The following is a 26,148-nucleotide window of genomic DNA, read 5'->3' on the forward strand; positions in this document are numbered from 1 at the left end:
GGTATGTATGTGCTTATGAAGTGAAGATTTTATTGAGAAAATTGGCAAAACATAATTGTGAGAAATCACTGTTGAGGACTTCAGACCATGATTTTAAAATTGCATAACAGGCCTGTGATAAAGCACAAGATTAATAACAATAGTTTTACACGGTTACTTTAAAGGTTTTACAGGATGAAATCTGGAAACCTTGGCCACTTCAGTCCTCGTGTCCACTAGGGGTCAGAGTGAACAGGCTAATAAACTGTCCAGCCAAGGATTTCGAACATGACTAACTGCAATAAATTATTTCTAACATTTGTACCCTTCTTCTGTGAATACTGGTGTATTTAAAATCCCCTCTAAACTACCCATCCATCATCAAGTATAAATAAAGGGTGGCTTGTAAAGCTGTGCCTTTACTACACTTAACATTCCTCCCCAAAAGCCCAAAGTGTACAGAACCTTCACAACAGAAAGACGGAATGATTTCATGATTTTATTGAACATAATGAAACGGTGGACAGGCTAATACACACATTACCTGCTTTAAATTTTACAGCCATCCATAGTTTTTCCAACAGGTATCGCATCTATAAAGATACAACAAAGGCCACTGGGAATGTGTCGACACATATATCAGAGCAAGGCTTTGAATTTCCACAAACAGTAAATAATGAGAAGAACAAATAATGAGGAAAACACATTTTTGGTGGAGCAAAAAATTTAAGGCAAGTATAGATTTTGGTTTGTCCTTCGATATCTACAAGGCACCTGCTTATTAAACTCGTTCATTATGAGCAACTTTATCATTTGGAAAGAAACAGAGAGATGATATACAATACACATATTCAGTGAATACAGATTAAAAAGTTTCGATTAAAACTCAACATTCATCACATAATCTATTAGCTTCTTTTAAACCAGCTTAAGAGTTTCACAACACAAGTCAAAGTTTCCTGTTAAGAGCTTACAGGAAATAAACCTGATCCAACCCCTACCAACGCAATGCTGACTAAACTGTCTACACATATTTGTTAAGTAAAGAATCGTGATCTTTACTGTCATGATGTAGACTTCAAATATTTCTGACATTTTAAAACCCTTTAAAATTAGTTTTGTCCAAGAAAAAAAAAAGTCTCACTGCTGAGATTCTCCATGTAGATGCTAATTTTGCTCTAAAATGTCAATTGAATTCACCTTCCTGAAATATTTGGTGTCAGCATATTGTTAACAATAACGCAATTCAACTATGTACATATGTTCATTATCACTTAACATCTAATACCATCCATAGGCTGTATACAAGGGATAGATGCAGCCGTTGTGTCGTAGTCCCATTGTGTAGACTCGAGCTGAGGGGGATAGCGGTCACCATATTGGGTTTTTATAACTGGATGTGACGAGCGAGGTGAGGATCCGACTGAAAATCCACAGGACGCTCCACATTCAGTCACTTGTCAGTCACAAGGCAGGTCTACTCTAAAGCGTTCCCTGCTTTATCGTCCTTTTTGACTCCAAATAAGAAGATAACTTACAAGATGAACATCATGCTATATTCATTAAGGCATAAAACTAGCAACGGAGATCATAAAGTCATACGGAAAATGTTTATTGAGGTTATAGAAAAGGGGGCATCTTCCCATAGACTTCTGTACAACGGGATGTCTTTTTGCAACCAACAAAGTCGTCCCCTGCTGGTCATTAGAAAGAAGGCACTTCTGCATTAGCTTCACTTTGCAGACCCTAAAGCTACATTTTTATACACAGTCTAAGATGTAATCACTACCAAATAAAAGATTAGGCAGATACGCTAAAAATATACATACAACTTTAAAATGGGATCAGAAAGACGCTCCAAAAAAACGAATCCTTCCAGTTTGTCTTTAGCACATAATTCACGGATTGTCATCATTATTAAACGAAAATATCGCAAAAAACAGTCCATCTATGGAAAATCATCTATTGTACATGGGATGGTTTTGAAGAACACGCATCTTCTGTATTACATGACCTCAAAAATCTCAAACGGTTTACGCGTGGAAGGGACAGTGAGATTCCCAGTAAAGAAAGAAAGGAGATCACAGAATGAGCACGTGAGCTTTGCTATACTAGACTTCCCGGCCAGGACACCACAGTCAGCGTGACTTTATTCTTCTGTAGTTTGAGCATTGGGATGAGAGAGGAGTTGTTCATTCCCACAGTTGTAGCTCCGTTCACCGCCACTATCTCATCACCACACCTGAGAAAGCCACGGGACATTTTTGTTAACGGGGTCAGTGCCGAAAAGATGCAGGAGCGGATGATGTAACATGGGAGTCAAAATGTGGTTAACTTACTTGAGGCGTCCATCAAAGTGAGCCGGTGTTCCAGGCACGATGGTTTTGATGAAGAACGGCTGCTGCCCGTGGCTCTCCTCATAACCCCCTACGATGCTGAAGCCCCAGCTCTCGTTGTTGGTCTTCTGCAGGACGATGTCTCGGCACCAGTGCATGTGACTGAAGAAACAAGTCACGAGTCAGAGTCAGCTCTTTCACATAAAAGCGATAACAGCTCAAACAGCACTAGGGCTTTGATGTAAATGATTATATTGTGTTGGCTTTACCTTGGTAATCCCAGCCAGCGAGTCCACAGCGGGGTCCAGTTGAGGGTGTCATCTCGTGAGTCTTCAGCAATGTCGAGGTCGTCATTGTTAGCCTCGGTGTCCTCCTCTGGCTCCTCAGACAGAGTCTGAATGACACGAAGCACCACCTGGGACTGAGCTGTCTGAGCCTTCAGCACAGAAACGGCCTCATTGTAGGTCAGCTGAGTCAAATCGACACCGTTGATGCTCAGCAGAACATCACCTGAAGAAATACAGATGATGTTAACAAGGACAGCGCCAGTTCAGTTAAAATTATCTCTGTGTTTAAAGTGACTTTTTCAAGATGTCAGTTCAGCCACAGACAAAATGTGGGATGGATATAATATTTAAAGAGCAACTCTTAAAGAAGTCAGAGTCAAGTCTCTATTTTAGGACACATCCTCTCAGTTTTAATGGTCCTTGAGCAGCATGTATCCTGGAAAAGAGGCAGGAAAAAAAGGAAAATTGCCCCTTTCCTGTACTTTTGTAGTGGATTTTCAAACAGAGCTGTCATTCCCAAAATCTTTACACTTATTTATTAAAATACTTTGTAATTTTGTTTTCATTAAAGGCTTAATTGATTGAATTTATGTCCAACTATCTCTACAAAAACTGGCTTACTAAATTATTAATCAGTGGACAGAAAAGACGTTCAATTTATTCTGTACAGTGTTGATGGCATGGATGGTCTTGGAGGTCCAGGGACGGCCAAAAAAGATCCCACATGACTGTAATCATGCATGCCTGTTTATGATGTGTTTAAAAATAGTTTTTTATCCTTAAAGTTGCTGTGTAGCCTGTACAGATGACCCAGAGTTTACGTTTATTAATCAAACATAATTGACTCTTGTAGTGCTCTTTCAACCGTAAACAAGTCTTACTCTGCACTTTAGGACATATATATATATATATTTATTTATTTTTTTTATTTATTATTTTATGGAACACCAAAATGAGTTAAACCAAATGCCCCCGTTACAAAGACAAAAACACTCTTTTTATTCCTGTGGTTTGTACCTCTTTTGATGGTGCCATCTCGGTGCAAACAGCCTACAGGCTGCACACTTGTGATGTAAACCGGTAGACGGCTGCGACAATCCCTCCCTCCGGCGATCGTGATGCCGAGGGAAAGCCGAGGCTCCTTTTTCAGACTCACAGTCTTCTCCTGACTAGAAAATCCACCTGGAGGATCCTATGGAAACAATGAGACACATTAATACCAAGCAATAAGAAACATATTGACCATCTTCATTGTATGGATTTTTAAATTTATGTCCTCTACCTCACGTTTTCTCCACAGGAGTTAACCTTTTTTCGTTTGGCCTAACATGCCAGCTAATCACATTCTCTCCAGGATCACTGACTTAATGGATCCCCCTTACAAAACCACTTGTAGAAACAAATGTGAAACATCTGAGATGGAGCTGAGAGGTAAGGGCAGAGGGAACGTGTGAACTTCAGCACTACGCTCTCGTACTGGAAAAGATGTGTGGAAAATGACAACTTCAACCAGTCTCCTTGTGGCTCTCTGGAGTCTGTAAAGCATCAGAAGGGAAGCTTGGGGAAGGTGGGGGGGTTCTTCCTCTCCACAGCAGGGAACCCCCCCCTTCCCCCCAGCAAGACGAAAAGGCTCGACTCTGCAGGCGAAAGCTAACTGTTACCAGCTTTGATCCTCTGCCTCGCAAAGAAACGGCCAAAAAACAACAAGACAGTGGCCTCGTAGCGGCAGAGCGAGCAGCACCCGGGGCCTTTTGATCAGGCCAGAGGGAGGCCCCAGAGAAGGGCTTTTATCTCTGCTCACCATTGCAGGTGTCTGCTCTCACCCCTCAAACGGGGGGTTGCTGTTCTTTCCACTCACAGTGTATGGTACAACTGAGTGTGAGCGACACAGGAGTGAACGTCACAATTACGCTGTGTAAACATAAACATGCAAAGTTTGCAAGACACTGCGACCAATGCTGCGGTGTTAAAAGACAACAGCTGGAAACCACCTGGAAACATGGATATAAAATATATAACTAAAAAAAACAAACAAGGGCCAATTACTTCCAGTTTGAGGATCGACTTGGGAGGAAACGGTTTGTGCGTTACCTTCATGTAGGTGGACCGGCGCCTAAAGTACTGCGGCTCAGGGGTCCTCCTGGATGTTCTGCTGCTTCCTCCTTCCTCTTGAGCCTCCGCAGATCTCATCACCACAAAGTTCACACGCATCTCACTGGCCTGTTGGCACAAAGAATAAAAGCAAATGATTTTACAAAAACAAATTTCATACAAAGCTCCTATTATGAATTCCTCTGCCAGGTGGTGTTTATATTGAGGGTTTTGCATGTCTGGTCCACTAACTATCACCTAGGATACATTTTCCATGCTGTGATTGATGGCCCTCCTGGGTGCCTTTGGTCTGTAGAAATTTTAGATGTATTATGACTTGTAGAGACTTGCTGGGGACAGAGTCCATAATAAACATACTAACAGATGCTTCTTTCCTGTCTTTTAATCTGACAACATCTGAAGGTGTTGGCTTCTGTACACATTGTAGCATTATAGCACCAAATCACAACAACATTTGCCTCAAGGCACTTTACATTGCTCAATAATAATGTTGATGTCACTTTTTCAAGTGACATGAATAACTTTTGTGATGTGCAAGTCCTTTTTACTTACTTTAAACAGCATCTTAACTTTGTTTATTTAAGAAATAAGGGTGCAGTCTGTAATCTACCTGTATAATCTGGGCTGCACTTTCAGGTGTCCCATGCCTCAGGTCATGTCCATTGATGGCCAAAACTTTGTCATTGTTCCTCAGTTTTCCATCCTTGGCTGCCAAACCACCAGCCAGCAGGTCCAAGATAAAAACCCCGCTCTCATCTGATTTGCGGATGAGTTTGATGCCAAGCGGCTCTGTGCGCTGACTCTTCACTAGCGTCACCTGCAGGACTGTACCAGGGTTGGTACTGGAGGTAGCGTTGCTATGGGGACTGAGAGAGCGCGGGGAGCCGGTGGAAGTGGGTTGGTTTTGGTCTGAGCGTTGATCCCTTAATTTGAAACCTTTCTCCTGCATGACGGTGAGCCTGAGGAGGGAGGGCAGCTGCAGCACTGCGATGGCCCGAGTGTGGGGAACTGAAGCCAAGCTGATGTCATTCACCTGGAACACGACACCACAAAGAGGAGAAACAACACCGTCACTGATAAAGCAGCTGAGCGCAAACATTACCTGCCTTCACTGTGTACAGTTATTTGTCAAGCATAAAAGAGATCAACCTTTCTTGACGGTGGTGTAATTTGATGTGCTTGGAAATAAAGCTTTGTCATATCAGGCTTTTATGCTATTTAGCATGGTTGCCACAGCAAGAAGATGAACATGCAAACTCCACGGCCAGATTTTGGATTCCTCTTGCTGTTAGGCAATAGTACTAACCACCGTGTTGCCCCACAATACAACGCCCTGCATTAAAAATACGATTTCTGTTTTCCAGAAAAGAGTTGACGCGACCTAATTCAATGACTCTGAGCTCAAAAGTACCAATTCTGTACAGTTTTCTTTTCACAGGTGGCCCATTTGTGCTCATTGTGTTTCAGCTTCTTTAACACAATTTGGTTATTTTCACAAGTTTCTTACGGCTGGACAGAAAGACCAACTGGCATGGATGCAGTACAATACATTTTAGGTTGGATTTTGAACTGTCAATGAACAGCCTGCACTCATCTGCATCGTACTCACAACCCAACACACCCAAAACACCCTCAACATGAAAGTGAATATCCATTTCAATGAAGGAAGATGATTCTTCTCATCATATCCTGGAGATGGAGTAAACTGGCGGCAGATCACTATATACTATTGTGAGGTAAATTAATTGAAAAGAGAGGGGGGAGCCATGCAGGATGCCATATATAGACAGAGAAGCAGAAGGGCAATGGCATGAGGTGCGGTCCCGCTCCTAAAATTCAAATAAATCATCTCCAGTAAAAAAGACATTTTTTTTCCTGTAGTCAGGAAGTTTTTCCTCACTCAGTCTAGACCCAAGCCACTCAGTTGCTTCCTTTGGAAGATCCGAATCTCATATTAAGTCATTTAACTCAGAGTAAATAACTGCGAGTAAACTTCAAAGTCCTCATCACTAGAATGTTGTGCATCTGGAGACAAAACACCATCACGCGCTCGTCTCTCATCAGCTGAAAAAATGAGCGGTGGCATTTCATCTGAATGTGGTGCAGGTCTCATGGCTGATGGCAGGTTAGGGTATCTGATAAATGATGCAGTTTTTGAACTGTATCCAGAAATATTGACTAAACAGAAGCCACAAAGCCATTCTGTGGCTTCCTCCATGCCACTGAAAACATTAAAACCAGACTTATTTTTCCCTTGGTTGTCCAATTTCATACCAAAATAAGCAGAGCATGTTTTTTTCCACAAATCCTGTTATGTTTTGTTGCTATTTGGCTGAACTGAAGGATGCACAGATAGGAAAAACATCTGGATCGTGTTTACAATTGCCATTTGTAAAAAGAAGAAAAAAAGAAAAAAAAAAGAGCAAAATTAGTATTACTTTTGAAATCAGTGTTACATTTAATAATCATTATCTGCTCTACTGTTTAACTTTTTTCTTTTTTCACTTGCAGCAGGAATCCTCCCCTCAATTTAAATTGTTGTCATTAGGTTTGTTTAAACACAATCATTCATGCCACTTGAAAAGGGAGTGACTGCAGTCAGGTGGGGACGCCTAAGGGAGGCTCAGGCTTCTCATACTGTCACTACAAACTGTGTATTATTGCTGTAGTTTAAAGTTTATCAGCCCTCAGGGGCCCCCCCACTGGCCTGGGCCCCCAAGCAGTTGCCTGCCTTGCCTGGTGGCAAGCAGCAACTTTATCCGTGTGCTTGCTTGGGGTCTGTCTGGAAATTCGAGCTTCCTCCCACAGTCCAAAAGCCATGCATGTTAGTTTAACTTGGGATTCTAATTAGGCGGGAGCTATAAATGTGAGTGTGAATGGTTGTCTGTTTCTCAGTGTTAGCCCTGAACTGGAGAAGCGAAAGGAGAAGGATGGACATTACACTTTAGTTTCGTTGTCCTCTTAATAAAATAATCAAGATTATCACAGGTACGTAAACATTAGTTCCGAGTCTCTTCTGTTTGAAGTCTGCCTCACAAATCTAAGAATAGGCCTCAACAAAAATCTGTTGTTTCAATCATCTTTTTATGTTCACAAACAAAGGAAGCGATTGTTTCGCATCCTGAAAGCTCTCTGGTACGGTTTTTGTTTTCATTTCCAGGTCTGGGATTGCTTAGCTTTAGAGGAAAAGCTAAAATGTATTTCACAGGAAATTTATTTCAGAGCAATGTGAGGGCAGAAATCGGATGTGGATTATTCTTGTTATTGATATTCTGCACTCCCATTATTCTCTGCGGAAACCAAACGCAGTTCCTCCTTAATGTTTGAACACTATTAAAGTGAAAGCCAGTGGGTTAGTCAGTTACACCAACAAGGTAAAGTTGCTCAAGCTGACATGACGCACTTGTGCCAGGTAATATTAACCACGCCTTGTTGCCACGGAGACAAAACTTGTTTATCTTGAATGTCTACTTTCCCACCCCCTCCAACGAGCACTGTGTTTACAATACCATGAGAAGTAGTCATAAGGTGTTGTGTGCAAAACCCTTTTGACCTCAACTGTCACGCTATGCCACGACACGAGATTTCTAAATCCCAACGCTGAATAACAGCTGAATACGACTTAATCCCAGCTCTTCCCTCGTTTTTGTTTCCTCTCACCTCTAAAATATGGTCTCCTGGTGCCAGCCTGCCATCCCTAGCTGCTATTGAGTCCCGCACAATTTCTTGTATGACTATGTTTCCCAGCGGTGTGTCTTTCCCCCCCACGATCCGAAGGCCCAGCTCCTCTCCGGGTTCATCTCTGATCAGCTCCACCACAGTGGCCTCGGCCACCAGACTGGACCGCAGAGAGTTGTTGTCTGTAGGAGAGGGAAAAAGAAAAGCAACAATAATAAACATGGCTGTATATCCTGTTTACTCCCAGTTTTCTCCTCTTTTTCACTGGAATGAACCTTGTAAAATACCCGATGCAGGAACACCAGCAGAAAGAAGGAAACAAACAGATATAATCATACGAGTTTGAACTGTTTGGAGTCCATCTTGACTCTGATTAGTTATGCTTCTTATCTTCCAAATATGGTAACTCGCCCACAAGTTAAACAAATTCAATCCTCACTTTACTGAAGTGTCACACTTCTATAGATCCAAAAACACAACAGAAAAGGCAAAGCTGGTTCAATTCAGTGGTGTAAAAATACAGCTATAATATATTTATTCACACACCAGAACTCAATGTCAAATCAAAACACTAAAAGATTCACACCAGCACTTTAAATTGTTTTCATTCCCTGCAGGATGTTTCAACACGACATCCAAGTAAATTGTTAGCATAAACAAAACCTGCTCAGTGTATAAAACCCAGGCTTGGATCATCAAATGGGACACTGCCATTAGGACAGAGGACGAGGGGAGGGAAAGAGGCTATAAAGGAGCATGAATTGTGCTGACCGTTTAATAATATTTTCATTGTCCTCGTGATATAAACCTGCTAAACAAGTCTCGTAAGGCTGCCTGAAAGGCAGTGAATAGGAAAAGTGATTCATATTAAAACACATAATGCCTTCACACTCAACATGCAAATATTTGACACTGTTCAATAAAAACCTTTTCTTAGAAAATAAATAAATTCTTTATTCAGTGAACATAAGCTATTTAGCACTTGCAGTGCCAGCAGCGTACCTTTTAAAACCACAGAAATTGGAAGCTTAGTGCATATTTATTTCATACACCCAGCATGCAAACATTTTCATTGATTGAAACTACAGAAGAAAATAACAGATGCAATCTAAACAGTGACAAGTGACTCCAGAAACTATTTGGAAGCAAAAACAGGCTACACCCTTCAACACATTAATGGCCTGTGACCAGTGTTGGTCAAGTTACTTGAAAAAAGTAATCAGTTACTAATTACTGATTACTTCCCCCAAAAAGTAATCCCGTTACTTTACTGATTACTTATTTTCAAAAGTAATTAATTACTTAGTTACTTTTTAAAAACACAATTTACAACCTGAATAGGTGATAAAGCGATAGATCTTTCAGCCCAATTCTACTTTTTCTGCATAATCCATCTTACAAAATGTAATCAAATGGAAACGTCTCTTTTTAAAACGTTAAATCTTTTAACTTTATGCATCAAGCAAAAACTTAATTATATGCAACATTCTCTGACTGGAAGAAATTTGTTTAACATTTAAACCTATTTTCTGCACATTCCAGCACATAAAATAAAATATTTTTTTGTGTTTACACTCACTCTTTCAAATAGATGCAAGTAAAACACAGCAGAAAATAAATAAAATCAAAGACTAGCGGTCCTGTTGCTCTATTTTCACCTGTAAAGCAGGAGTGGGGTAGGCGGAGGTTTACCCTGGTGCAGGTGTGCCGCAGCGGTCAGTGGAAGAATCCGCGAGTTTCTCCATGAATTTCCCATTACAGTCGTAGCGCACTCGCTGCTTGCTTGGAAGTTTAGGGGGTTTTTTCGCTGTAAAAAGAAGTTTTCTTCCCACGCACAACGGACACTAATGTTTTTGTCACTTTTTATGGAATCAAACTCAAAATAAGGTCAGTACTTCCACGCTTTAAACGCTGCACGCTCATACTCTCTCCTGCACTCCATATATTATCCATTGTTGATCTGTGAACAGCTGTTGTCACGAACGTCGCACTCGCTTACGTCACTGTCATGAGACATTCTCGCAAAAAAATCACGGTTTTAGTAACGCAGTAATGCAGCGTTCCTACGGGAAAGTAACGGTAATCTAGTTACCGTTTTTGCAATAGTAATCCCTTACATTACTCGTTACTTGAAAAAAGTAATCAGATTACAGTAACGCGTTACTGCCCATCTCTGCCTGTGACTATGCGAGGGTCTGTTCGAGTCTTTGTAAAAGTCAGTTGTCTCACAAAACACTACAGCGCAATGCATCAACGACACATGCATTCTTCAGGTGGACACGGGGCATAACGTCTACTCATCCATGGTGTCTGTAGCTTTCCACATGCTCTTACTCTAAAGCACACATATTCACTTTCTATTTCACCTCGCATAAAGTTAGCTCAGATACACTGATAGCTTGTTTACACATTTCAAGATGCCTCTTACCCCATCACTTCTTTTCTAGCGATGTCACAAGCTCAGTAAACACCCTATTAAGCACAACTAAGTTACAGGGGATTTATACTTAAATCTACCCTGGACCTGACGTGCACCTCCATGTCAGTAGATTGTGATTGCCCTGCTCAGTACTCCAGATGCCTCCTGTGTATGTCTGGCAACTTTGGTGAGAATGATATTAATCATTGCCTCAGTTTCTGAATTTGCAGATGTGTGCAAATTCTCAGAGGGAGTACTTTATATGGTCGCCATATAATGTACCACAAGTGTTAATAATGGTGTTGGTCAGTTGTTTAGGTTAAACATTACTATAGCCTGTATACATATAAAGGGATCAATGTTGTAATCAACTGTTAGTTGACTTATACTTTAAAACAGCTCTGCAGAAATAGAATCCAAACTTTGAATGATCTTCCTGTTGCTGCAAAATTCACAGAAAACCCAAAGCGTGAAGAGCAGGCTGTAGGAGCATTTTTTCTTATGTTTGTGTTCAGATAAGCTGAGCATATCCTGTGCCCATCTTTTTTCCTGAATGCAGAGACAGATATGATCGTCTCCTTTAACTCCCAGCAAGACATTTTGGTGAGAAAAACACCGTCCTCACCAAAATTTTAGAAATGTCTCTTTTCCCATAGATACTTACATGGAATGGCATTTATGGAATGACACACTATGGCATAAACCAGTAAATCTGTGTCATTTGTGTTTCCGGGATGCACTGAAGAGTATCATGAAAAGGAAACAGAGTGACGCAGAGTGGACCTGAGTTTGTGATTATAACAGTGAGATAGCGCAAGCTCTGCCGCACCGCACAGCCTCGCTCTTCCATGGAAATGGCCTGTGCATACACACAGACCATACAAGTACTTACATGCTTACTCCTCAGCAATACTACCAATGTATTTGCTCCCATTCAGTTAGGAAACTATGAATTTTACTAGCGGCAAAGATGGTGAAGCCTGGATGAATCAACATGATGAAGTCTTTATGCTGGGACGGCATTACTAAACATATCTAACATCATTCTAGATTTATGAGTCTGCTGAGTCTGATGAGATTTTAACAAAGCTTTTTCAAAAATCTAATGACAGATTATAGTTGCACAAATATAAACTTCACTGTGGACACCTGGTACCAGTTGCCTGGCAACTGTGTTTTACTGAACTTTGGTCGGTGATACCGGCTTGCAAGTTGCTTTCAGGGTATTTCCCACCCATGATGCAACTGTCTGGTTAAACTGTGTGTGAGCTGGTACATGTTCCTACAGCCAGGCTGATGATTCACCTGAGACAGACAAAATCAAACCCTTAAAGGCTAAAAGCAGCAAATCGCGTGTGCGCCCTGACAATCACCCCACCAACTGGAAATCCTCCTGTTAAGCCTAGAAGCTTCTATAAAGATTATTTGGTACTGTTCTAACGCACACCCTGAGAAATGGCGGGTTTTAAAATAATAAAATAACTCCATACCTTCCTCACCTTCCTCATAGGCAGGATTAATGAGCCCAGGCTCGGGCTGATCCCGGGTTGAATTTCGAGACAGTGTTGCTGAGTGTTTCGCATCTCCAGACCCTTCTCCGTCACCCTTACGTCCCTTTAATTCATTCCATGAGGGCCTCTTCCTCTTCTCTGCTTCCTCTCTGAGTCTTCTAAAAACAGGACATCTGAGGATTGACAGAAGTATGAAGAACATTAACAAGTAAGTGGGTGAATTAGTGATGTTAAAAGGAGTTTAAAGAGAGTCTTTTATTCCAATTTGGAGCTACAGCTTTACTAGAGTATCTCTCCAAACAATTCTCATTTCCCTTATGCTGTGCAGCCCATCAGTCCATCCACTGTCTGAAACAAGCTGCTTTTCCTTCCATCCCTTCCCTTTAAAAAACAACTTTCCTCTAATTAGCTGCTCATCAAAAACAAGGTTTGAAGAGCAGTTAGGTGATGAAGCTGTGTTCAAGACCAGAGCTGTAGAGATTACAACACCAAGGAAATCCCCTCCCATTGGCCTCATACACATCTGACAGTAAAAAAAACAAAACTGAGCATTACAGCTGTCTGACGTTTTTGGCTCAAAGGAATTAATTATACATGTGATTACCTCATTTGATGTTTGGCCACATTTAATAGGAGATCCAACCTTTGAAGCTGTATTCACATACAAGTGAAAATAATGAAAAATATTATAGGTACGTGTACAGGAACGGCTGAAAATGAACTCAGGGAACAAAATTCAATGTTAAATGTGTTTTGTGAGAGCAAACAGACCAGAGGAGAAGCACTATGCAGATTTCTCTGCATTGCAGAGTGTCTGTTGAGACAGGCTGAATCTGATTAAGCCTGTGCTGGAACCGGTGCCTGGTCTTCATGCCTGAACTTTGCCTCCTCACTGTTTGCAAAGAGAAGCTGCAGCAAGCTAATTTGCCTCCCACAACTGACTGCGTCATGGCGGCCACTGGATGATAAGCACCACACTCTCCATGTGAAAACAAGAAGAGTGACCTGTGCCCCATATTGAACTCAATAACTACACAGCTGTGTGTTCACAAACGAACTATGCTACCAGCATTAGCTGGTAGAGTTTCAAAGAGGACACAGCTATGGTGGCCCTGAAAGGTCAAACGGACTGTGAGTTAAGAAAACACCAACAAATGGAAACATGACTAAAATAGAAAAAAGAAACCCACAGCGGATATAGAAAAAAAAAAAAACATGACAAGAAGTAGAAAAACATCAAATCTCACAAAATACAACAGGAGTGTTTATGTGACACAATAACATGACGGACCAGGTGCAAATGTAACAGAAACCAAAACACTTTTGGTGTTTGAGGATTCATCTGTGTTGCAAGAGAGAAAAAGATGCAGGCGATATGCGGTTTAAACACATGATTCATATAATACTGTAGATATGTGTTTGCTATTAGCCGTTTACTGTTAGCTTGTCACTTTTTATTTTTAAATAGCTTTTGCTGCATCTTTTCTATTTCTGTTGTATTTTATTCAACTTCCACTGTGGTTTGTGCGTTTTCTTAAGCTTGAGCACGTTTGACCTCTCAAGGCCACCGTACAAAAACACAGCTATAGACGTTATGTTTTTCTTTTCTTTTTTCCTGCAAAGTAATCAGAATTTTCTCACAAAACCCTGCAGATCTTGTGTTTATCTAAGTTTTTGTTCTTGTTGTCGTTTCGACAAGAATGATAAACTAAAATACTCGTGCCTGTAAGCCAAATATGAGGCTATAAATAACAGCTTAATCGACAGACTGGAAAAAGGGAACAAATTTAAGTGGCTCTGTCCAAAGCTTAAAAAAGAAGAAGAAAGAAACTGCCTTCCTGCACTTAGTCAGCTTACTAATTAACAAGCCTGCAATAAATCTTTAATCTGTCACATGAATCCCCCTGTAAATCTGTGATATGGCCACTTTACACATCAACTGTCAGATTAACAAACAGTTTCCGCAGTTCTGCAAGGTGGACAGGCTAGATGTCTTCAAGCTAGGCTAAACTAAACGAAAGCCAGCTGTAGCTTCAGATTGAGTAAACAGCCATTCAACACTTGTCTTAACTCTTGCCTAAAAAGCAAGAAAGCAAATGTTTCTGAAAAAGTTAAACAGTTCTTGTGACAACCACATGACCGATGAGTTAGATCGCTGGTAGTTTACACAAGAAGGCATCAGAGATGAACATGAATATAACATAGGACACATTAAATAAACACCATCATAAACTGCAACCTTTGTCTGAAGCAGGCAGATGGTTCAAAATGAAGGAAAACTAGGTAAAACTATTGCACTGCGTATAATGTCGTCATAAGATACTCATAATAGAAGATTTAGAGTTTCATGTGTTAGAACTGTGAAGGTCAAACAGTATCCACAGTCAGCATCCCACTGAGTCTTACCTGTTGTGCAGATGAGGCTGCAATTCACAGCGCTGCATCATCTGCTGGCAGTCCACACAGTGTGGGCACATAACCGTCAACTTGTCCAGCAGGTTTCTGACCAGCAGGCTGGAGGGACGGCACTGATGTAACTGCAGCCGCTGGCGGTCCACAGGGCAGAAGTCCTGCTCCTTCAAAAAGTTGCTCAAACAATGAAAGCAGTAAGTGTGGCCACACGGTGTGTCCATTGGCTTCAGTAAAGGCTGCAGACAAATGTGGCAAATCAGTTCATCGTCCACCTCATCCTGGTACTCGTACAAGTGGGAGTCCTGGCTGTCGTGCTGCTGGCCGCACTCCTTACAGACGCGTGCCCACGACAGGCCCACAGTGCTGCTGCCGCTGCCGGTAACTTTGGTTTCTGTTGCAGCCATTATCTGAGAGAGCTCAGTCCAGTTTTCTGTGTCTGGAAAGGATCAGCGCGCTCTTATCTCCTCACAAACTCTTTTAGTATATTTCATAAGTCTACGTTTGCATTTCCACAGCCAAATCCGCTCCAGCAGTGAAGCAGTTTATCCAGAGTCAAAAATGTTATCTCCACATCTTCATGTTGATTCTCTGTTGAGAGAGAAACACGGTTAAGTGTACAGCAGACCATTCCTACTTAAACTGGGCAGCTCCACAGGAAATGACAAATCCACAAAGCTGCAGCAATATGGCAGCAAGCTACAGCTGCTTCCTCTCAGCAAGTTTCCTGAGGGACAAAAGGAATTCTCATCTCAGCTAAAAGTCACAGTGCTTCTCACTGAAAGCGCTGAACTCTGTGAAATGAGCCAGAAGAAAATGGACTAAATTCAACCTTCTGCTAATGGGAAGAAACAAAGGCAAAGCACGCACGGGAGTAAGAATTCTGAATGAACTGGGCAGAAACGCAATCCCCTTCACTAATGACCCCTTGCACCCAAACGGCAGTGGTCTCTATCCCTTTGTGCAGGTCGTAATCTCCTTTTAATTCCCTCTCATAAGGAGAGCACTGATTAGAGACGCATTCTTTGAAGAAACATTTAGACAACCTCTCCAAATAAGAATAAATGAAGAAACATCACAAATTACACCAAATATACTGAGGTGGATATTGTGAAATCTACCACTGAGGACACATCATCCATCAAAACAGTTTGTTTGCAGATGGAAATGATCAGTGATTATTTATTAACTGCTTTATTAACTTGATTAGCAAAATAGCTTGATTTACTTTCAGAATCCACAAAGACCATCAAATACCACCATAAGATACATGACTTTATCTTACTGACGCAAATCAACTAAAGAGAAATGTTCTCTTGCACATAAGAAAATGACAAAATGAGCCACCACAATAAAGTCCCTATGTTCAGGTCCCCTGTCTTTGTGATCGCAGCGCTGATTTCAGACACAAAAAGACTGCTTTATCTTCAGTGTTATTGAAGCGACTCACCCCAGATGATATCTTTGCTGTCAAGCGCCCAGTAGCCACCGCACGCAAAAGAGAGACTCTAGCAGTTGCCTGAAGCCTGAATGAAACCAGAACCCTGCCTCCCCACCAGCAGACCGTCAGAATAATGACTGTGTGTGTGTGAGAGAGTGAGAGAGAGAGAGACTACGTGTGTGTATGTGCATCAGTGTGGATGTGTATGAGCTCCAGTTGCACCGGTGTGAGGAATGCAGAGGGGAATTGAATATAACTAGGCACCATGAGAGGAAAGGAGAAATGGTTGTTCTGCCTCCATCATCAGTGCCTCTGTGTGTGTGTGCGTATGCGAGTGCGTGCGTAGGTTTGGGGGTTGGTGGCTCAGACTGCTGATGTTGCACTACCACAGGTAAAGTACTCTCAGTAGCTGAATGAATGATTGCAAACACAAAAGCCTGGTTATAAATATGTGCAAACATCTCTCTATATACATGTACACAGGCCTTCTCCCTTCTCTTTCTTCACTTTGTACAGGTGATACCCATTCCTGTTACGAATCGGGGTCAAGGATACTGTAGCACAGAGACACACACAGTAAAAACCAGGCTACGCTCCATTTACTTTGAAAACACATCACTCGGTGGATGACGGTAAAGTAAAATCCACCATCTGAATTAATGGAGAGGTAACAATTCAGCTAGGCTTTACATTAAAGGTGTATTTGATTTGTGCTACAGTGACATGCACTAGCTAGTCTTAGAGAGCTTCCGAAAGGTTTTGTATTCAAACACGCCCTCATTAAACATGGCTTCATAGGAGGATATATAGCATCCTAAAAAACGATGTTCCTTTAAAAAAAAGCAAAAAAAAAGCATGACCTCGATCAAAGTACTCGTCTTTCTTGGGAATCTCCACGTGAAATGGAGAGTTTTTAAAAAGTTACAGCATAATGTGGTCAAGTGACAACCTCCAGGGCTGAAAAATGAAGCCAATGTAAGAAAGTGCTACAAACTGCAGGCACTGCTTTGGTTTCAAAGCGTGTTAATCTCTTTAAAATGTCCAGTGTCAAAGCAGAAAAAACCCACTTTGAAACCCTGCACAAAAAAGGGTTTTTTGTCTCTATAGCAAATTAATATTTCATAGCTGATCCATTTAAATTGTGTTATTAAGTTTTAAAGTTTTCAGTATTAGAGGTGTGGAAATGATAAAGTTTCATCTTTAAAAGAAAATTAAAGCTCACACTTATGAAACCAGCAGTTTTGAAATAAATGGTGAAATATGTTAAGAGTCAACCAAAGAGGAAAGGCTGCACCAGGGAACTCCTTATCCAAATCAAATGCCTTGTAATCATGTGACAGCGTAAGCTTTCGAGGGAAGTGTCTGTGGCCCTAGAGAGTACTCTGGTCTCTTTTAGAGGATTACCTGAGGTGGCATTTCTTCAAAGCCGGGCCCAATCCCATGCCTTGATAGCTGATATGAGTGAATCACATGTGCTGCCACACCCTCAGTGAACACAGGTGAGGCCATGTTAGACAGTAATTTCTTAGGTTCATGAGACAGGAGGTGTGCCATGTCTGCCTCTACCTTCCATTAATGTCTGGCATTAAATGACAATACCGCACGTGGAATGGAAAATTAATTGAATTAGTTACCCAGACATGAATAACTCTTAATCATCAGGCGAGCATTTCTCAGAGATTAAACCACATCTTTGCTTACGACTTGAATATGTTCTGAAGCCTGTAATTCCTTAAGAAAACTACAGTGCCTTGTTTTTCCTCAGTCCAGATGATGAATCATTCCAGTGGTCAAGGTAACGTGAGATAAGCAGGATGCCAGGAGACTAGGGAGAAATGCCTTATCATCCATGGTTGAAGTCTGACTGATTACTCTGTGTGTATGTTTTACTCCCTTGTTTGTAACTCTTAGCTTTCAGTAACTTTATTATCCATAATAAAGTTTACTTTTTGATTGCAAGGACTATTTCTTCTCTTGAGCGTCTCGAACTGAAATTGAATCTAACATTTCCTTTATAATCAAAGTTCAACGCCACGTGTTTTGAGCAGTCTCTCAGAAATCTTATGTAACTGCTATAGCAACAGGATGCAAAGTCCTCTGTTTCAAATACAATCACCAGTATTTCCATTGCATATCTACTGTGTGTGGACAAAATCAATAATCATTTCCAACAACACAATAAAACCATAATTTGCCAAAATGCCTTCCCCAGTTTACCTTCTCTTTGTCTCAAACATACATAAAAACCAAGCTTGTTTCATTCTCAAAGCAGACTCGTGCACAGTGTGGTGCGGAGCCAGCCTCATAACCACAAATCACGCACAGAGGTCAAGCTTGTTTGCACAAGGCATGCAAGCCTCCCAGTGTACAGCAGCCAAGCAAACACCACATATGTCTGTAATTTCATTATGTTATTACAGAGAGAAAACTGGGGCTGTAATTCGTGAACAAAATCCCCATGAAAAATCCTCAGCAGAGGATACTTACTTTGTCAACAGTTTCTTTCTTTTTTAAATTTCTTATAGCTCAGCATTAAAAAAAAAAAAAAAAAGCATCATCTGCTCTGGATTGATTTACAGCAGGAGTGGCACAAATATAAGATTCCTGTGTATTTGATTCAAGACGTACAGTTATTTAACCGAAATCTACCAAAGAACAAAAGCAGTTTCAAGCCATTACAATAACAACACCGCTGCACACAATTACACTATAACAGTAAAAATTTAATTCCAATAGCACAAACAAAAACCAGGCCCACTGAGGCATTTTGTCCATTTGTAAACTAAAAATAACGAGTTTACTCCAGAAGCAACCCTGCAAGAAAAGATAAATCAACGCATATCAACTCTATCAAACCTTCATCGAGATCTGGCAAACACACAGTCAGTGTTAAATACCAGAGCTATGTGGTAATCAACCAACACCTGTGGCAAGGTCTTTAACCCTTAGAGAGTGTTGCAATCAATATACAAAAAGATCCACGCACACATAGTGAAGTTTTAATGTTTGTGCCACTTTTGCAGCTTGTAAGTGGTGAAAGAGGTTCTTAAGCAGAATGGCTTCTTTACAGTGCATTTATTATAATTTGTTGAGATAATATAAGTCATATACTGTATGGTAGTTTACTGGGTAGTAGACATGTTTTGATCGCATGCCACAAAAAACAAAAAACAATATGATATGGAACATCTGGAGTTCTTCTGTGGTTTTAGCTAGCAATGACTGATCCTATTGAGGGCTAGAGACCACTAAAGGATATACCGGTATCAGGGTAAACATGAACGTAGATTTTTTTGCAAACAAAAACTTATTTTCTTACAAAACATAATTTAGTTACTCTCCCCACTGTGTGCAGCACATGTAGCAGAGTATGCACTACAGCTGAGAAGATGGTGAAGAAACTGTGTGAGGCTAAAAAGGTAAAAAAGAAAAAAAAAAGAAAAAGAAAACCCCAAAACATTACACCCTTTTAGTGTTGGTTAGTCAATGCTAACAGGCTTTTTAGTGAAAAACTGGGAATTTCCCGAGAAATGCTGTGTGCAGTGCTGTGTGGCAGGGTGCGTTGCACTTCTAGGGGGGGCAGCTGCCGTTGGTTTACATCAAACAGAGTTAAGGTCCATGGTATTTTTCAAAACATCAGGATGAATCAAGGTTTCCCAGCAGAACATCACATTTAAGTAAATGATAACTAACAGACCCGGTCAGTGGATTTAATATTGTGGCTCATCTTTGTTTTATGGACAATATTTCCTCTCTGAAATTTACATTTCATAGCAATAATAAGGAAAGCAGGCTAAAAACTTCAAACACCTTCAGATTGAATAAATAACCATTTTCTCTGCATAGTTAGACACTTCGCACATGAAAAAACAGACACTCGGTGACAGCAACAAGGGCATCTGCGATCATTTTCCACGCTGGCTGCCTGGATGTGCGTGCTGTCACTGCCACCATAAATAACTCACTGTCCCTCCATTGACAACCAACGGCTGTTGCTGAGCTCCTAATCACAACACCACCTTGACAGATCCAAATGACAGAGGGGGCAATAAAAGCAGCTCTTCATAGGTATCGGTCAAAACACTGGTTAATGAGGCAGGTAAAGTGAGAGCAGGAAGACATTGCTTCACCTTCAGCTACACCGTGTGTGCCCCGCGGAGAAAGCGCTAACTGCTACACACCTTGAGCGACTTACTTTTCCCGGAAAGCGCGAATTGTGCGCTCTAATTCAGACTCGTTAACGCGAACAGAGAGCTCACATGAACCGTAAAAGAAAGACTACAACGGCTACCGATAATATTTGTTGACAGAAACGAAGAGAATTTGCCGAATTTGAAGCCGAAACTCGTCTTACCTGTGTGAAGGTTGTTTTCCGGAAGCAGCAGCAGACGTGTCGCAAGCTAGAACAGCGAGGTCTTTGTGAAGTCGGACAGCAGCGAAATGAAAACGGCACAAAGTCTGGCCAGTGTCTCCCCCGAGCTGGTTTTCATTAACTACTTTACTTTTCTTTCTTTCTTTTTACCACATAGCAGCCGTTGACTTGTCCCAGGTGCAGTTGAACCTGCAGGCGTCTGGGCGTCTTTCCCAGTTTCGAGCAAACACACTGAACCAAAAAGAGGTTGAGCACCGGAGGGAAGTCCATGCAGGTGTACACAGTACCGTCCCCCTTTCCAAGGCAGCAGGTTTTACATAACAGCCCGCTCTTTCCTGGCAGACAAAACACTCTTTCAAAGCAGTAACTCACCCCAAAGCATTATATTTTTCTTTGATATCTGACTCTGGTGTAATTAAACATCCATCTTTGACAAAATGGAAAAAATACTCCCAGTATTTTAAAAAAATAGACTCCTATTCATACCTTTTTTAATTTTATTTATTTTTTTAATGATAATACACAAAGTATGCAAGTAATTAAACTTTTTACTTTTTCAAAGTGCATCCATCTCAGATATTGTGAGTTTTGTACAGTGCAACATTCAGTTTTAGATGTGTGAGGTCATGGATGCTAAAACAAAAACAAAAAAACACCAACAGCCAGTCTGTTTACATATAAACTGGTGTGCTGGAAATAAAAACCCAGTGCTTTCAACACCATCCAGCCACGACTTCTGAGGGACAAGCTGGAGCTATCAGGAGTGGACCACCACATGTCCCAGTGGATACTGGACTACCTCACAGGATGTCCACAGTATGTGAGGACACAGGGCTGTGTCTCTGATATGCTGGTCTGCAGTACGGGGGCCCCACAGGAAACTTTGCTGGCACCGTTCCTCTTCACCCTCTACACTGTAGACTTCTCCATCAACTCCCCACGCTGCCACCTACAGAAGTTCTCTGACGACTCTGCCATAGTCGGCCTCATCACAGGTGAGGACGACTCAGAGTACAGAGAGTGGACTCTGGACTTTTTGGACTGGTGCCAGCAGAGCTACCTGCTGATGAACGCCGGAAAAACCAGGGAGTTCGTGCTGAGAGGAAGAGGTTGGATAAAATCATCAGGAAGGCCAGCTCTGTTCTAGGATGCACCCTGGATCCAGTGCAGGTGGTGGGAGACAGAAGGACTCTGGCCAAAATAACATCTCTGAGATTCTCCCACCCCATGCATGTAAATGTTGCTGAACTGCAGAGCTCCTTCAGTGACAGACTGCTGCATCCTAGATGCATGAAGGAGCGTTTCTGCAGGTCCTTCCTCCCTGCAGCTGTCAGACTGTACAATCAAAACTGCTCCCAACAAACATGGATGTTTACATCAGCGCTGTAATTTGCACTAATCAACCGAACAACTACTACTGTTATAACTTGCCCATTATTTTTCTCAGTCCATATGTATATATATATATATATACTATAAACTATACCTAATCTTAATAACTGTACAGTACTCTGTTTTTGTAACTATTGTCCATGGTGTAAATATTTATTTATACAGCGACTAACTGTACATATACTTATGAGCATTATTTGGAACTTTTATCTTGAACATCCACCATTGTAGCAGTGTGTGGACCCCACAATTCAGTAGCTTGTAGAGCCACCTTTAGTATGAATAACTTGAAGTTATTTCAGGTAGAGGTCTGGACTTTGGCTGGGGCATTGCAAGAGCCTTTCTTTTTAACCCATTCAAGCACTTTAAGTTCTCAGTTAGAGTAGAAAAGTGCTATATAAGAAACCAATCCATACACCAAATACTATTTTACCATTTTATTGTAGATTTGCTGCTTTGCTTGGAATTATTATCTTATTTCATGACACAGTTTTGGCCAAGCTTTAGTTGTCGGACAGATGTCCTCACATTAGACTTTAGAATACTTTGATATACAGAGGTGCACAGGTCCTGTGGCTGCGAAACGAACTTAAATCATCAACCCTCCACCACCGTGCTTGACAGTTGGTATGAGGTGTTTGTTTTTTACCAAATGTGTCCACTTTGGTCTGATCTCTCCAGAAGACATTACTAGAAGTGCAATGGATTAATTGATTAGTAGCACTTAATTCAGTAGTTACTTGGTTTTCCTTTGGTAGCAGTAAATGTCTACTTGGGTTTTTATGAATGAGCACTCAGCCACAGGGGGAAGGAAGAACTCTGTTTTAACAAAAAGAGACCTCTGCCAGGCTCAGGAAGGAGTAGCCATGGATAAGAGTTTAAACTGGGATACAGCAGATGCATGGTACACAGCCTGTATTAACTGCGCGATGTGGTGTAAGGTAACTAAGAACGTTTGCTCATGTACAGGCCTTTAATTTATATTTCAAACTGTCACTGTCTAAATGTGCATTTCTACCATCCCAGTTAATTAACTTAAAAACTGTGTTCTGGGTGGTGAAATGTGAAGTGTGATACTTGCTATTTGAATCCCAAACTAGTGAGCTTGCAGCACACTTGCAGAGCTCTCTAAAGGGTTCCTGCTCTGTATCTGAAAAGGCCGAATATTTGAATCACCAATAAAACATTTCCCTTTGGGTTTTTTTTGCATGTCTTGACTTCAGATTTGCATCAAAGTCAGCATGAAAATTTTAGACAAAATGTACTTTGTACATAATCACTAGGCTATAGTGGATATGATTATCCACAGTGGCCGTTGTGATTATGATAGCCGATGCATGTTATGTGTTTTTCTAATTAACTGACAAATATACAAATGCCAGGAAGTTAAAAAAAAAAAAAATTCCCAGCACAGTAACTCAGAACTAGCGAATGCTGGCATTTCCCTTAATAAATTACTTTCCAAACACCTTTGCAAAACTGTAGAAAAATACTAGCAGTTTTGGCACTGTACCAGTTAAAAGGGCTGTGACACATGGACAGTGTAAAGCACGATACCCCCTACAGAAAGGAAGGGAAGTCTCAGTGCCATAAAACCTCTCTGTGAAAGCCTGTTCACCCCAGGATTTATAGCTGTGGTAGGAAGCTTCAATTCAAAGTGACATTTGCTGATACAAACTCACAGAATGAAACTCTCCACGAGGCAATACAGATGTCACTTGGTCTATATTTCATAAGAGAGCAGGGAAGTCGGGCCGCACGTCTTTCATGATTTTTAGGGTTTCTTTGCTGACGTTATTATTAAAATTAGAATATAAATAAATCAGTTGTAAAAGCACAATGGAGCACCTTTCATTTGATTTTGTGGAAAGATGTTTGCATAATGTAAAATGCTGTGATTGCTTACCCAACATTTTCAAAACAACAGAAAAAAGAGCAAATATTTAACTAAAAGTCACTTTAAAGTACTCCAAACAAATCACACGAAGTGCTTGTATTTCATGACAACAGTTTTTGGTGTCAAACTTAAACAAATCATGCCAGAAACATTATTTACAGCAAGCACGTTGGTATGTGATACATGTGAAATGGGTCACAAAAACTTTGAGGGCCTCTATGTGTTGATGAAATAGATGAGAAAGAGTGACACCATGTGTTTAGATTAGGTACTATAACTCAATTTCTTAAAAAAAAAAAGTACTAAATGCAGATACATATAAACCTACTAATAAGGCTACACGCATATACACATATTGGTAACAGTTTATCTGTGGTTTTGATATTGATTGATTAAACATGAAACAAGATATCTATCAGAAAATCTCATTTCAATATCCAGAGCCACTTATCCTTTGTACAGATCTGGTTTCTGTCATTGCCAAAATGCATGTCTTTCTTTGTCTTTCTTTTTTTTAATTTTTTCCCCATGATGAGAAGGTTGGAAGTAAGTTGCAAAGACAGATAAAAGACAAACAATGGCCAAACAATAAAACGTATCCCAAAGTCTCGCTCTCCCACACGCAGAAAGGGCCCACAGCTCTGTGTTTGACTTGTGGTGCCTACAAACAAGAAACAGGCTGTTTGTCTTCCCCGGGATCAGTAAACATCCTCAACACAAACAAGTTCTTCTGGAGTGAGAGAGGAGAAACTCACACCATCAGGGCAGCTGCACTCTCACTCCACCTCAGCCTTTGATGTCCTTCAGAGAGAGCTGATAATGAAGGCTCCTTACATCTTAATTCTTTTAATTGGAGTGTGGATGTAACAGGTTGCTGATACCAGAGTCTTTTGGCTTGATGAGGAGAAATTTTGTCCAGTTTATTTCATAAAGAGTCATACCTCTCCTGATAGATCACAGTAAAAAAAAAAAAAAAAAGACATACGGGGCATGCCTTCAAGCACAGCTCACAAATATTCAGTTTGTTTTCTTTGCTTTCAAAATGACACTTCTTTGAAACAGCTGGGTGCTGTAGTTGTGACCAAACATGACTTCAGCTGCAGTAAAAAGTGTATTAGTCTAGTGTTCTTTTCAGGTTTTACACACTGGCGCATGTGGGATTACATAAAATACATTTAAAAAACCCACCACATTCACTGTAATGAGGTAAAAGGTCACTGTGATGTGTTTTTTAACGACTTTTTAGTCCACTGGGGACCAATGGCTCAGAGGTATCAATGACATAACAATCCATGTAAGACCACATCATTTAAAGCAACTTGATGAGAATGAAGAAAACTACTAGTTTCCTTCATCTTTGTAGTGTAACGCTTCTCATTGGGCCTTACTTTGCAAATGAGCGAAGGGGCGTTTGTGTGTGTGGTCTTTTGTTTTTAACTGTTGCTAAGGGGAAACCAAGGACACTGTAACGCTGCAGCAGCTTGCTTACTCCTCCTCTGGCCACTCCAGGCAAAAGAAAGAAAATAAAAATAAAATAAACCTTCTGCACCTCGCCCTGGGCAAGACAACGAGGCATTTGGTTCAGGCAGCAGCTTGCACTGTAGCCTCAGGTCCTGTCTGGCTTGCACATGATAGATTTTAATCAGTGACTTATGACCCAAACCAGACTACACTCACTGCATTCAAGCTTCAGTAATCTCACAGTCAGCTGTGGTTCATTTTGGACAACCCCGCTAAATATTTGCTGAATCATAGTTAGATAATCATAGTTGAAACTGCATTTCAGTACACTACTGTGTATATTGTTGTATTGACAATAAAGTTCTTGAATCTGGAATTGAATGAATCTCGAATTCGTTACTGTTATTTTCTTAGAAAATTACACGTTATTCGTAAAAAGATATAAGTCAAAGAAAATATAAAATTTATGTGTTTGTGTGCGAGTCTAGGGTTCTCCTGTGTATGTGTGCTTAAGACCAGGATGATCTTCAAGGGCCTGCTTGTTTGTACCTGCTGTGTCATTCTGCTCGTCCTCTCAGCATGACACCCTGTAGCCTTGGATCAGCCCCTTTGACATCAAAAGACTTCTGTGATTCTTATCAGATAATATTCTTGTCCCTCTTCCCTCCCTCTTGAGTCTAGTCTCCTCACACTGTTGACCTGGATCACGCACACTGTTCGTTATGGCCCCTTGGTCTTTCCTCCTCTTATCACCGTGATGGCCAGGCCATGATAAGGCAGGTCCAGGCTCAGGACACAGGGAGGGAGGGAACTGAGCACTCTTTTAAGCAGTTGCACAACTTCAAGGCAGTAAA

General features: G+C 41.0%; 1 protein-coding gene and 1 long non-coding RNA gene across 4 annotated transcripts; both read right to left on the minus strand.

The window, feature by feature from the left end:
• Nucleotides 1–465: 465 nt before the first annotated feature.
• On the minus strand, nt 466–20,856 carry lnx2b (ligand of numb-protein X 2b). Of its 3 annotated transcripts, none has more exons than XM_005467474.4 (10): nt 20,527–20,856; nt 14,729–15,322; nt 12,311–12,495; nt 8,375–8,574; nt 5,325–5,747; nt 4,694–4,822; nt 3,620–3,794; nt 2,585–2,825; nt 2,319–2,477; nt 466–2,221 (listed from the first exon to the last, which is right to left on the minus strand). In XM_005467474.4, exons 2-10 carry the CDS (start codon nt 15,136–15,138, stop codon nt 2,086–2,088), a joined length of 2,058 nt encoding a protein of 685 aa, XP_005467531.1. In that variant the 5' UTR covers nt 15,139–15,322; nt 20,527–20,856; the 3' UTR covers nt 466–2,085. The 3 variants fall into 3 exon arrangements, with proteins under 3 accessions (XP_005467531.1, XP_013126832.1, XP_013126834.1); XM_013271378.3 differs by having other exon boundaries at nt 12,302–12,495; nt 20,527–20,855; XM_013271380.3 differs by lacking the exon at nt 20,527–20,856 and adding an exon at nt 16,182–16,296 and having other exon boundaries at nt 12,302–12,495.
• LOC112848121 (uncharacterized) lies at nt 12,587–14,722 on the minus strand. Its single transcript, XR_003222062.1, has 2 exons — nt 13,094–14,722; nt 12,587–12,973 (listed from the first exon to the last, which is right to left on the minus strand). It is a non-coding gene; the product is annotated as an uncharacterized LOC112848121 (long non-coding RNA).
• Nucleotides 20,857–26,148: the final 5,292 nt, after the last annotated feature.

Source organism: Oreochromis niloticus, linkage group LG2 (assembly GCF_001858045.2).
Source record: "Oreochromis niloticus isolate F11D_XX linkage group LG2, O_niloticus_UMD_NMBU, whole genome shotgun sequence".
Classification (NCBI taxonomy): domain Eukaryota; kingdom Metazoa; phylum Chordata; class Actinopteri; order Cichliformes; family Cichlidae; genus Oreochromis; species Oreochromis niloticus.